This window comes from Salvelinus alpinus, chromosome 3 (assembly GCF_045679555.1).
Source record: "Salvelinus alpinus chromosome 3, SLU_Salpinus.1, whole genome shotgun sequence".
Classification (NCBI taxonomy): domain Eukaryota; kingdom Metazoa; phylum Chordata; class Actinopteri; order Salmoniformes; family Salmonidae; genus Salvelinus; species Salvelinus alpinus.
In genome coordinates, this window is record NC_092088.1 from 7,514,604 (window position 1) to 7,527,388 (window position 12,785).

Here is a 12,785-nt window from a genome sequence, read left to right on the forward strand (position 1 = left end):
GGGACAGTGGGTCCTAACGGAGCAGCATGCAGGGAACCGTTGGGTTGGCATTAGAGCCAGTTGTTACTGAACCATTTCACCCTCATTTCCAATTAATGGAGGAGGGTAATGGCATCCGGTGTGTGTGTGTGTGTGTGTGTGTGTGTGTGTGTGTGTGTGTGTGTGTGTGTGTGTGTGTGTGTGTGTGTGTGTGTGTGTGTGTGTGTGTGTGTGTGTGTGTGTGTGTGTAATGAAGCTGTTTCTCTCCTTATTGCTGTCGGACGTGCTAGAGAAGACTTAATATCTAGAGCACTTGAATTAAAGTATGAAATACTACACGCTTAGAAAAAAAGGTGCTCTCTAGAACCTAAAAGGGTTCTGTCCCCATAGGAGAACCTTTTGAGTAACCCTTTTTTGTTCTGGTTAGAACCCTTTTGGTTCCAGGTAGAACTCTTTTGGGTTCCATGTAGAACCTTTTCCACAGAGGGTTCTACATTGAACTAAAAAGAGTTCTACTTGGATCCAAAAATGATTCTTCTATGGGGACAGTCGAAATAACCCTTTTGGAAGACTTTTTTCTAAGAACGTACCATTGAGGTACAAAGAGATGAGATAATTTACAAAGAGATGAGAGGAAAGAAATGACTGTTTTGTTGATTTTTTTTGCAAGATGAAACAGGAAGTAGGGGAGAGGATTGTATCGCAGGAAGAGGAAGGAGTGTGATCTTGAGATGGAGTCTGTCCCCAGACTGCTATTAAATCTGAGGCTTCTTCAATTATTTAGAAACATTTAGATGGCATTTAGAAAAAATTACATTTTCTAGATTTTTATTTTATGTATTTGGGTACATAATCCCACTGTAAATCAACTAATATGGTAGATTAATGATGTTAAATATTTTTGACCATTATGATAACGTTGTGCCACCAGTTGGAGTAGCAACACCGATGACGGCCACGCCAATGACGGCCACGCCAATGACGGCCACGCCAATGACGGCCACACCAATGACGGTAACACCAACGACGGCAACACCAACGACGGCAACACCAATGACGGCCACACCGATGACGGCCACGCCAATGACGGCAACACCAACGACGGCAACACCAACGACGGCAACACCAACGACGGCAACACCAAGGACGGCAACACCAATGACGGTAACACCAATGACGGCCACACCAATGACGGCCACACCAATGACGGCCACACCAATGACGGCAACACCAATGACGGCAACACCAATGACGGCAACACCAATGACGGCAACACCAACGACGGCAACACCAACGACGGCAACACCAACGACGGCAACACCAACGACGGCCACACCAATGACGGCAACACCAATGACGGTAACACCAATGACGGCCACACCAATGACGGCAACACCAATGACGGCCACACCAATGACGGTAACACCAACGACGGCAACACCAATGACGGTAACACCAACGACGGCAACACCAATGACGGTAACACCAACGACGGCAACACCAATGACGGCAACACCAACGACGGCAACACCAATGACGGTAACACCAACGACGGCAACACCAACGACGGCAACACCAATGACGGAAACACCAATGAGACTTTTGGTAAAATTTGGATTTTCGAAAATAGAGGCCACAAATACTCATTATCTAAGGTCATCCACCCTTTAAAAATAATTTACTAAAGTGCTATGATTAATAATGTTGCTCATAGTGTTATTTCCCTTCGTTTAAATTCATTAACACCAAGTGAAACTTTGAATTTAGTCTCACCACCTTATCAATGAAATCCTCACATTTACTAAAAGGGTGCGATTAGCTGCTCATTCGCTTTGCTATAGACCCCTCCCCGATAACAGTTCGCCACTGGAGAGAATGATCAAGGTCCTTGAATATCTTTGTAATCAGTGATTTTCAAGGTAGAAACACCAACGACGTAACACTGAATGAGAGACATTGTACTAGAAAAATGGATCTTTACAATATATGAAATACTTTTGTTTGTTTGTCTAGCATTCAAAATGACAGATAAATATCTCTAAATCCGAAAAAAAGACAATTAGCCAGCCCACAGTAGTTTCTATAATGCTTTACATAAAGATGTTTTGCAGTTTAAAATACTTGCATATTTTTTAATATGAAATAACATTGAAATAAAATGGAAATTATACTATATGTCATGTTAAAAAAAATAAATAAATCCCCCCTCTTTTTATCCCCAATTTCATCATATCCAATTACGATCTTGTCTCGTCGCTGCAACTCCCCAACGGACTAGGAGAGGTAAAGGTCGAGTCATGCGTCCTCTGAAACATGACCCGCCAAACCGCGCTCCTTAACACCCGCCCTCTTAACCCGGAAGTCAGATGCACCAATGTGTCTGAGGAAACACAGTTCAACTGACGACCGAGGTCAGCCTGCAGGCGCCCGGCCCGCCACAAGGAGTCGCTAGAGCACGATGAACAAAGTAAAACCCCTCCCCCGATCAAACCCTCCCCTAACCTGGACGACGCTAGGCCAATTGTGCGCCGCCCTATAGGACCCCCGGTCATGGCCGGATGTGACACAGCCTGGGATCCAACCCGGGTCAGTAGTGAATGAATGTGTTTTTCAAATGGTGCCAAAGTCAAGCGTCAGCATTTACCACAGCAATTCAAGAATGACCCATTTCCTTTTCTCAAACACACACACACACACACACACACACACACACACACACACACACACACACACACACACACACACACACACACACACACACACACACACACACACACACACACACACACACACACACACACACACACACACACACGGACACACACACGCAACGTCTGAAGCTAGTGCGCCATAATGACTCCAGAATTGTGCAACCACTTGGCGAATTCCCCACCAAACGCACACACACACACACACACACACACACACACACACACACACACACACACACACACACACACACACACACACACACACACACACACACACACACACACACACACACACACACACACACACACACACACACACACACACACACACACACACACACACACACACACACACAACGTTGAACCTCTCGCTAAACATTTCCAATGTCTATTATCGTCTAACAGCCACTGTTGAACTCACCCATGTATTTCTCTTCTCTCTGCTTTGTCTGTCAACATCGCAGTCCAACTGTCACCTTGGATAGCATATCTCATTACATTATTCTCAACACCGTGTAATTTTCTATGAAAACAAACTACCTGTCAGTGTTTACTCTTCACGTTCATTTTGTGTCAGATGCCAACAAAACTGAATTTGTGATTCAGTCATGAATACGAAAGCTGTAATCAAACAGTTCCCATCTAATGACGTCGTACACATTAGGGTTAACGGATTAGCATATCAGCCCACTAATTATTATCACTATTGTTATTGTTATTATTATTATTATTAGACTGTTATTAGCCTATTAGCTTACATAAAAGGGTTTCTTAAATATGGAGAGTTCTGTGCCCTGTCTTCCTCCATGCAGCATTGGCTGAGGATGATCAACCTGAGATGGTGCCTTCTACCCGGGGTGGAGGGTTCTGCTACCAGGGTGGAGGGTTATGATACCAGGGAGGAGGGTTCTGCTACCAGGGAGGAGGGTTATGCTACCAGGGAGGAGGGTTCTGCTACCAGGGGTGGAGGGTTCTGCTACCAGTGAGGAGGGTTATGATACCAGGGAGGAGGGTTCTGCTACGAGGGTGGAGGGTTATGATACCAGGGAGGAGGGTTCTGCTACCAGGGAGGAGGGTTATGATACCAGGGAGGAGGGTTCTGCTACCAGGGAGGAGGGTTATGATACCAGGGAGGAGGGTTCTGCTACCAGGGGTGGAGGGTTCTGCTACCAGTGAGGAGGGTTCTGCAATCAGTGAGGAGGTTCTGCTACCAGGGTGGAGGGTTATGATACCTGGGGTGGAGGGTACTGCTACCAGTGAGGAGGGTTCTGCTACCAGGGAGGAGGGTTCTGCTACCAGGGAGGAGGGTTCTGCTACCAGTGAGGAGGGTTCTGCTACCGGTGAGGAGGGTTCTGCTACCAGTGAGGAGGGTTCTGCTACCAGTGAGGAGGGTTCTGATACCAGGGAGGAGGGTTCTGCTACCAGTGAGGAGGGTTCTGCTACCGGTGAGGAGGGTTCTGCTACCAGTGAGGAGGGTTCTGCTACCAGGGAGGAGGGTTCTGCTACCAGTGAGGAGGGTTCTGCTACCAGGGAGGAGGGTTCTGCTACCAGTGAGGAGGGTTCTGCTACCAGGGAGGAGGGTTCTGCTACCAGTGAGGAGGGTTCTGCTACCGGTGAGGAGGGTTCTGCTTCCAGTGAGGAGGGTTCTGCTACCAGGGTGGAGGGTTCTGCTACCAGGGTGGAGGGTTCTGCTACCAGGGAGGAGGGTTCTGCTACCAGGGAGGAGGGTTCTGCTACCAGGGAGGAGGGTTCTGCTACCAGGGAGGAGGGTTCTGCTACCAGTGAGGAGGGTTCTGCTACCAGGGAGGAGGGTTCTACTACCAGGGAGGAGGGTTCTGCTACCAGGGTGGAGGGTTCTGCTACCAGGGAGGAGGGTTCTGCTACCAGTGAGGAGGGTTCTGCTACCAGTGAGGAGGGTTCTGATACCAGAGAGGAGGGTTCTCCTACCAGTGAGGAGAGTTCTGCTACCAGGGAGGAGGGTTCTGCTACCAGGGAGGAGGGTTCTGCTACCAGTGAGGAGGGTTCTGCTACCAGGTAGGAGGATTTTGCTAACAGGGAGGAGGGTTCTGCTACCAGGGAGGAGGGTTCTGCTACCAGTGAGGAGGGTTCTGCTACCAGGGAGGAGGGTTTTGCTACCAGGGAGGAGGGTTCTGCTACCAGTGTGGAGGGTTCTGCTACCAGGGTGAAGGGTTCTGCTTCCAGGGAGGAGGGTTCTGCTACCAATGAGGAGGGTTCTGATACCAGAGAGGAGGGTTCTCCTACCAGTGAGGAGGGTTCTGCTACCAGTGAGGAGGGTTCTGATACCAGAGAGGAGGGTTCTCCTACCAGTGAGGAGGGTTTTGCTACCAGGGAGGAGGGTTCTGCTACCAGGGAGGAGGGTTCTGCTTCCAGTGAGGAGGGTTCTGCTACCAATGAGGAGGGTTTTGCTACCAGGGAGGAGGGTTCTGCTACCAGTGTGGAGGGTTCTGCTACCAGGGTGGAGGGTTCTGCTACCAGGGTGGAGGGTTCTGCTACCAGGGAGGAGGGTTCTGCTTCCAGTGAGGAGGGTTCTGCTACCAATGAGGAGGGTTCTGCTACCAGAGAGGAGGGTTCTGCTACCAGTGAGGAGGGTTCTGCTACCAGGGAGGAGGGTTCTGCTACCAGGGTGGAGGGTTCTGCTACCAGGGAGGAGGGTTCTGCTACCAGTGAGGAGGTTCTGCTACCAGTGAGGAGGGTTCTGCTACCAGGGAGGAGGGTTCTGATACCAGAGAGGAGGGTTCTGCTACCAGTGAGGAGGGTTCTGCTACCAGGGAGGAGGGTTCTGCTACCAGGGTGAAGGGTTCTGCTACCAGGGTGGAGGGTTCTGCTACCAGGGAGGAGGGTTCTGCTACCAGGGTGAAGGGTTCTGCTACCAGGGAGGAGGGTTCTGCTACCAGGGAGGAGGGTTTTGCTACCAGTGAGGAGGGTTTTGCTACCAGTGAGGAGGGTTCTGATACCAGTGAGGAGGGTTCTGCTACCAGTGAGGAGGGTTCTGCTACCAGTGAGGAGAGTTCTGCTACCAGGGTGGAGGGTTCTGCTACCAGGGAGGAGGGTTCTGCTACCAGGGAGGAGGGTTCTGCTACCAGTGAGGAGGGTTCTGCTACCAAGTGAGGAGGGTTCTGCTACCAGGGAGGAGGGTTCTGCTACCAGGGAGGAGGGTTCTGCTGCCAGTGAGGAGGGTTCTGCTACTAGTGAGGAGGGTTCTGCTACCAGGGTGGAGGGTTCTGCTACCAGTGAGGAGGGTTCTGCTACCAGTGAGGAGGGTTCTGCAACCAGGGAGGAGGGTTCTGCTACCAGGGTGGAGGGTTCTGCTACCAGGGAGGAGGGTTCTGCTACCAGGGAGGAGGTTTCTGCTACCAGGGAGGAGGGTTCTGCTACCAGGGAGGAGGGTTCTGCTACCAGTGAGGAGGGTTCTGCTACCAGTTAGGAGGGTTCTGCTACCAGTGAGGAAGGTTCTGCTACCAGTGAGGATGGTTCTGATACCAGAGAGGAGGGTTCTCCTACCAGTGAGGAGGGTTCTGCTACCAGGGTGGAGGGTTCTGCTACCAGTGAGGAGGGTTCTGCTACCAGTGAGGAGGGTTATGATACCAGGGAGGAGGGTTCTGATACCAGAGAGGAGGGTTCTGCTACCAGTGAGGAGGGTTCTGCTACCAGTGTGGATGGTTCTGATACCAGAGAGGAGGGTTCTCCTACCAGTGAGGAGGGTTCTGCTACCAGTGAGGAGGGTTCTGCTACCAGTGAGGATGGTTCTGATACCAGAGAGGAGGGTTCTCCTACCAGTGAGGAGGGTTCTGCTACCAGTGAGGAGGGTTCTGCTACCAGTGAGGAGGGTTCTGCTACCAGTGAGGAGGGTTCTGCTACCAGTGAGGAGGGTTATGATACCAGGGAGGAGGGTTCTGCTACCAGTGAGGAGGGTTCTGCTACCATGGTGGAGGGTTCTGCTTCCAGGGAGGAGGGTTCTGCTACCAGTGAGGAGGGTTCTGATACCAGGGAGGAGGGTTCTGATACCAGTGAGGAGGGTTCTGCTACCAGTGAGGAGGGTTCTGATACCAGTGAGGAGGGTTCTGATACCAGTGAGGAGGGTTCTGCTACCAGGGAGGAGGGTTCTGCTACCAGGGAGGAGGGTTCTGCTACCAGGGAGGAGGGTTCTGCTACCAGTGAGGAGGGTTCTGCTACCAGTGAGGAGGGTTCTGCTACCAGTGAGGAGGGTTCTGATACCAGTGAGGAGGGTTCTGCTACCAGGGAGGAGGGCTCTGATACCAGTGAGGAGGGTTCTGATACCAGTGAGGAGGGCTCTGCTACCAGGGTGGAGGGTTCTGCTACCAGGGTGGAGGGTTCTGCTAGCAGGGTGGAGGGTTCTGCTACCAGTGAGGAGGGTTCTGCTTCCAGGGTGGAGGGTTCTGCTAGCAGGGTGGATGGTTCTGCTAGCAGGGTGGAGGGTTCTGCTACCAGTGAGGAGGGTTCTGCTTCCAGGGTGGAGGGTTCTGCTACCAGGGAGGAGGGTTCTGCTACCAGGGTGGAGGGTTCTGCTACCAGGGAGGAGGGTTCTGCTACCAGGGTGGAGGGTTCTGCTACCAGGGAGGAGGGTTCTGCTACCAGGGTGGAGGGTTCTGCTACCAGGGAGGAGGGTTCTGCTACCAGTGAGGAGGGTTCTGCTACCAGTGAGGAGGGTTCTGACACCAGAGAGGAGGGTTCTCCTACCAGTGAGGAGGGTTCTGCTACCAGGGAGGAGGGTTCTGCTACCAGGGAGGAGGGTTCTGCTACCAGTGAGGAGGGTTCTGCTACCAGGTAGGAGGGTTTTGCTACCAGGGAGGAGGGTTCTGCTACCAGGGAGGAGGGTTCTGCTACCAGTGAGGAGGGTTCTGCTACCAGGGAGGAGGGTTTTGCTACCAGGGAGGAGGGTTCTGCTACCAGTGTGGAGGGTTCTGCTACCAGGGTGAAGGGTTCTGCTTCCAGGGAGGAGGGTTCTGCTACCAATGAGGAGGGTTCTGATACCAGAGAGGAGGGTTCTGCTACCAGTGAGGAGGGTTCTGCTACCAGTTAGGAGGGTTCTGCTACCAGTGAGGAAGGTTCTGCTACCAGTGAGGATGGTTCTGATACCAGAGAGGAGGGTTCTCCTACCAGTGAGGAGGGTTCTGCTACCAGGGTGGAGGGTTCTGCTACCAGTGAGGAGGGTTCTGCTACCAGTGAGGAGGGTTATGATACCAGGGAGGAGGGTTCTGATACCAGAGAGGAGGGTTCTGCTACCAGTGAGGAGGGTTCTGCTACCAGTGTGGATGGTTCTGATACCAGAGAGGAGGGTTCTCCTACCAGTGAGGAGGGTTCTGCTACCAGTGAGGAGGGTTCTGCTACCAGTGAGGATGGTTCTGATACCAAAGAGGAGGGTTCTCCTACCAGTGAGGAGGGTTCTGCTACCAGTGAGGAGGGTTCTGCTACCAGTGAGGAGGGTTCTGCTACCAGTGAGGAGGGTTCTGCTACCAGTGAGGAGGGTTCTGCTACCAGTGAGGAGGGTTATGATACCAGGGAGGAGGGTTCTGCTACCAGTGAGGAGGGTTCTGCTACCAGGGTGGAGGGTTCTGCTACCAGGGAGGAGGGTTCTGCTACCAGTGAGGAGGGTTCTGCTACCAGGGAGGAGGGTTCTGCTACCAGTGAGGAGGGTTCTGCTACCAGTGAGGAGGGTTCTGATACCAGTGAGGAGGGTTCTGCTACCAGTGAGGAGGGTTCTGCTACCAGGGAGGAGGGTTCTGCTACCAGGGAGGAGGGTTCTGCTACCAGGGAGGAGGGTTCTGCTACCAGTGAGGAGGGTTCTGCTACCAGTGAGGAGGGTTCTGCTACCAGTGAGGAGGGTTCTGCTACCAGAGAGGAGGGTTCTGCTACCAGTGAGGAGGGTTCTGCTACCAGTGAGGAGGGTTCTGCTACCAGGGTGGAGGGTTCTGCTACCAGGGTGGAGGGTTCTGCTACCAGGGTGGAGGGTTCTGCTACCAGTGAGGAGGGTTCTGCTTCCAGGGTGGAGGGTTCTGCTAGCAGGGTGGATGGTTCTGCTAGCAGGGTGGAGGGTTCTGCTACCAGTGAGGAGGGTTCTGCTTCCAGGGTGGAGGGTTCTGCTACCAGGGAGGAGGGTTCTGCTACCAGGGTGGAGGGTTCTGCTACCAGGGAGGAGGGTTCTGCTACCAGGGTGGAAGGTTCTGCTACCAGGGAGGAGGGTTCTGCTACCAGGGTGGAGGGTTCTGCTACCAGGGAGGAGGGTTCTGCTACCAGTGAGGAGGGTTCTGCTACCAGTGAGGAGGGTTCTGACACCAGAGAGGAGGGTTCTCCTACCAGTGAGGAGGGTTCTGCTACCAGGGAGGAGGGTTCTGCTACCAGGGAGGAGGGTTCTGCTACCAGTGAGGAGGGTTCTGCTACCAGGTAGGAGGGTTTTGCTACCAGGGAGGAGGGTTCTGCTACCAGGGAGGAGGGTTCTGCTACCAGTGAGGAGGGTTCTGCTACCAGGGAGGAGGGTTTTGCTACCAGGGAGGAGGGTTCTGCTACCAGTGTGGAGGGTTCTGCTACCAGGGTGAAGGGTTCTGCTTCCAGGGAGGAGGGTTCTGCTACCAATGAGGAGGGTTCTGATACCAGAGAGGAGGGTTCTCCTACCAGTGAGGAGGGTTCTGCTACCAGTGAGGAGGGTTCTGATACCAGAGAGGAGGGTTCTCCTACCAGTGAGGAGGGTTTTGCTACCAGGGAGGAGGGTTCTGCTACCAGGGAGGAGGGTTCTGCTTCCAGTGAGGAGGGTTCTGCTACCAATGAGGAGGGTTTTGCTACCAGGGAGGAGGGTTCTGCTACCAGTGTGGAGGGTTCTGCTACCAGGGTGGAGGGTTCTGCTACCAGGGTGGAGGGTTCTGCTACCAGGGAGGAGGGTTCTGCTTCCAGTGAGGAGGGTTCTGCTACCAATGAGGAGGGTTCTGCTACCAGAGAGGAGGGTTCTGCTACCAGTGAGGAGGGTTCTGCTACCAGGGAGGAGGGTTCTGCTACCAGGGTGGAGGGTTCTGCTACCAGGGAGGAGGGTTCTGCTACCAGGGAGGAGGGTTCTGATACCAGAGAGGCGGGTTCTGCTACCAGTGAGGAGGGTTCTGCTACCAGGGAGGAGGGTTCTGATACCAGAGAGGAGGGTTCTGCTACCAGTGAGGAGGGTTCTGCTACCAGTGAGGAGGGTTCTGCTACCAGGGAGGAGGGTTCTGCTACCAGGGTGAAGGGTTCTGCTACCAGGGTGGAGGGTTCTGCTACCAGGGAGGAGGGTTCTGCTACCAGGGTGAAGGGTTATGCTACCAGGGAGGAGGGTTCTGCTACCAGGGAGGAGGGTTTTGCTACCAGTGAGGAGGGTTTTGCTACCAGTGAGGAGGGTTCTGATACCAGTGAGGAGGGTTCTGCTACCAGTGAGGAGGGTTCTGCTACCAGTGAGGAGAGTTCTGCTACCAGGGTGGAGGGTTCTGCTACCAGGGAGGAGGGTTCTGCTACCAGGGAGGAGGGTTCTGCTACCAGTGAGGAGGGTTCTGCTACCAAGTGAGGAGGGTTCTGCTACCAGGGAGGAGGGTTCTGCTACCAGGGAGGAGGGTTCTGCTGCCAGTGAGGAGGGTTCTGCTACTAGTGAGGAGGGTTCTGCTACCAGGGTGGAGGGTTCTGCTACCAGTGAGGAGGGTTCTGCTACCAGTGAGGAGGGTTCTGCAACCAGGGAGGAGGGTTCTGCTACCAGGGTGGAGGGTTCTGCTACCAGTGAGGAGGGTTCTGCTACCAGGGAGGAGGTTTCTGCTACCAGGGAGGAGGGTTCTGCTACCAGGGAGGAGGGTTCTGCTACCAGTGAGGAGGGTTCTGCTACCAGTTAGGAGGGTTCTGCTACCAGTGAGGAAGGTTCTGCTACCAGTGAGGATGGTTCTGATACCAGAGAGGAGGGTTCTCCTACCATTGAGGAGGGTTCTGCTACCAGGGTGGAGGGTTCTGCTACCAGTGAGGAGGGTTCTGCTACCAGTGAGGAGGGTTATGATACCAGGGAGGAGGGTTCTGATACCAGAGAGGAGGGTTCTGCTACCAGTGAGGAGGGTTCTGCTACCAGTGTGGATGGTTCTGATACCAGAGAGGAGGGTTCTCCTACCAGTGAGGAGGGTTCTGCTACCAGTGAGGAGGGTTCTGCTACCAGTGAGGATGGTTCTGATACCAGAGAGGAGGGTTCTCCTACCAGTGAGGAGGGTTCTGCTACCAGTGAGGAGGGTTCTGCTACCAGTGAGGAGGGTTCTGCTACCAGTGAGGAGGGTTCTGCTACCAGTGAGGAGGGTTCTGCTACCAGTGAGGAGGGTTATGATACCAGGGAGGAGGGTTCTGCTACCAGTGAGGAGGGTTCTGCTACCATGGTGGAGGGTTCTGCTTCCAGGGAGGAGGGTTCTGCTACCAGTGAGGAGGGTTCTGCTACCAGTGAGGAGGGTTCTGATACCAGGGAGGAGGGTTCTGATACCAGTGAGGAGGGTTCTGATACCAGTGAGGAGGGTTCTGCTACCAGTGAGGAGGGTTCTGCTACCAGTGAGGAGGGTTCTCCTACCAGTGAGGAGGGTTCTGATACCAGTGAGGAGGGTTCTGCTACCAGGGAGGAGGGCTCTGATACCAGTGAGGAGGGTTCTGATACCAGTGAGGAGGGCTCTGCTACCAGGGTGGAGGGTTCTGCTAACAGGGTGGAGGGTTCTGCTAGCAGGGTGGAGGGTTCTGCTACCAGTGAGGAGGGTTCTGCTTCCAGGGTGGAGGGTTCTGCTAGCAGGGTGGATGGTTCTGCTAGCAGGTTGGAGGGTTCTGCTACCAGTGAGGAGGGTTCTGCTTCCAGGGTGGAGGGTTCTGCTACCAGGGAGGAGGGTTCTGCTACCAGGGTGGAGGGTTCTGCTACCAGGGTGGAGGGTTCTGCTACCAGGGAGGAGGGTTCTGCTACCAGGGTGGAGGGTTCTGCTACCAGGGAGGAGGGTTCTGCTACCAGGGTGGAGGGTTCTGCTACCAGGGAGGAGGGTTCTGCTACCCGGGGTGGAGGGTTCTGCTACCAGGGAGGAGGGTTCTGCTACCAGGGTGGAGGGTTCTGCTACCAGGGAGGAGGGTTTTGCTACCAGGGTGGAGGGTTCTGCTACCAGGGAGGAGGGTTCTGCTACCAGTGAGGAGGGTTCTGCTACCAGGGTGGAGGGTTCTGCTACCAGGGTGGAGGGTCTGCTACCAGGGTGGAGGGTTCTGCTACCAGGGTGGAGGGTTCTGCTACCAGGGTGGAGGGCTCTGCTACCAGGGTGGAGGGCTCTGCTACCAGGGTGGAGGGCTCTGCTACCAGGGTGGAGGGTTCTGCTACCAGGGTGGAGGGCTCTGCTACCAGGGTGGAGGGCTCTGCTACCAGGGTGGAGGGCTCTGCTACCAGGGTGGAGGGTTCTGCTACCAGTGAGGAGGGTTTTGCTACCAGGGTGGAGGGCTCTGCTACCAGGGTGGAGGGTTCTGCTACCAGGGTGGAGGGCTCTGCTACCAGGGTGGAGGGTTCTGCTACCAGGGTGGAGGGTTCTGCAACCAGGGTGGAGGGTTCTGCTACCAGGGTGGAGGGTTCTGCTACCAGTGCTCTCAGGGCAGGAGGGAAGACAGTTGCCTTTCTTACACTTGCATTAATCTTTACTTACTATCACATACTTTGCTGACAGCCCTAACCCTTTACTGTGGAAAAACATGTATTTACTAGGACTGGTATATGTGTTTGTCTCACCTAGCTATCTTAAGATGTGTGCTCGAACTATGACTTGTATATTTGGTTGTAACGCCTAGCTAATATCTGCCCCTTTTTCAAATTTCGCCTAAAATGACATACCCAAATCCAACTGCCTGTAGCTCAGGACCTGAAGCAAGGATATGCATATTCTTGATACCATTTGAAAGGAAACACTTTGAAGTTTGTGGAAATGTGAAAATAATGTATGAGAATATAACACATTAGATCTGGTAAAAGATAATACAAAAACAACAATCACTTTTTGGGGTATTTTTTTTTGCTCATTTTTGAAATGCAAGAGAAAGGCCATAATGTAGTTTTCCAACCCAGGT

At 53.6% G+C, this 12,785-nt stretch overlaps 1 protein-coding gene across 1 annotated transcript in view; it reads left to right on the forward strand.

The window, feature by feature from the left end:
• Window positions 1-11,133, forward strand: part of LOC139569680 (mucin-21-like) — a 31,729-nt gene extending 20,596 nt beyond the window's left edge. The window contains exons 2-8 of the mRNA XM_071391089.1: window positions 911-1,584; window positions 3,503-3,575; window positions 4,893-5,187; window positions 6,136-6,550; window positions 7,778-8,167; window positions 10,593-10,982; window positions 11,096-11,133. Of these exons, the coding sequence (XP_071247190.1) occupies window positions 911-1,584; window positions 3,503-3,575; window positions 4,893-5,187; window positions 6,136-6,550; window positions 7,778-8,167; window positions 10,593-10,982; window positions 11,096-11,133 (2,275 nt within the window). The remainder of the gene's footprint in view (window positions 1-910; window positions 1,585-3,502; window positions 3,576-4,892; window positions 5,188-6,135; window positions 6,551-7,777; window positions 8,168-10,592; window positions 10,983-11,095) is intronic.
• Window positions 11,134-12,785: the final 1,652 nt, after the last annotated feature.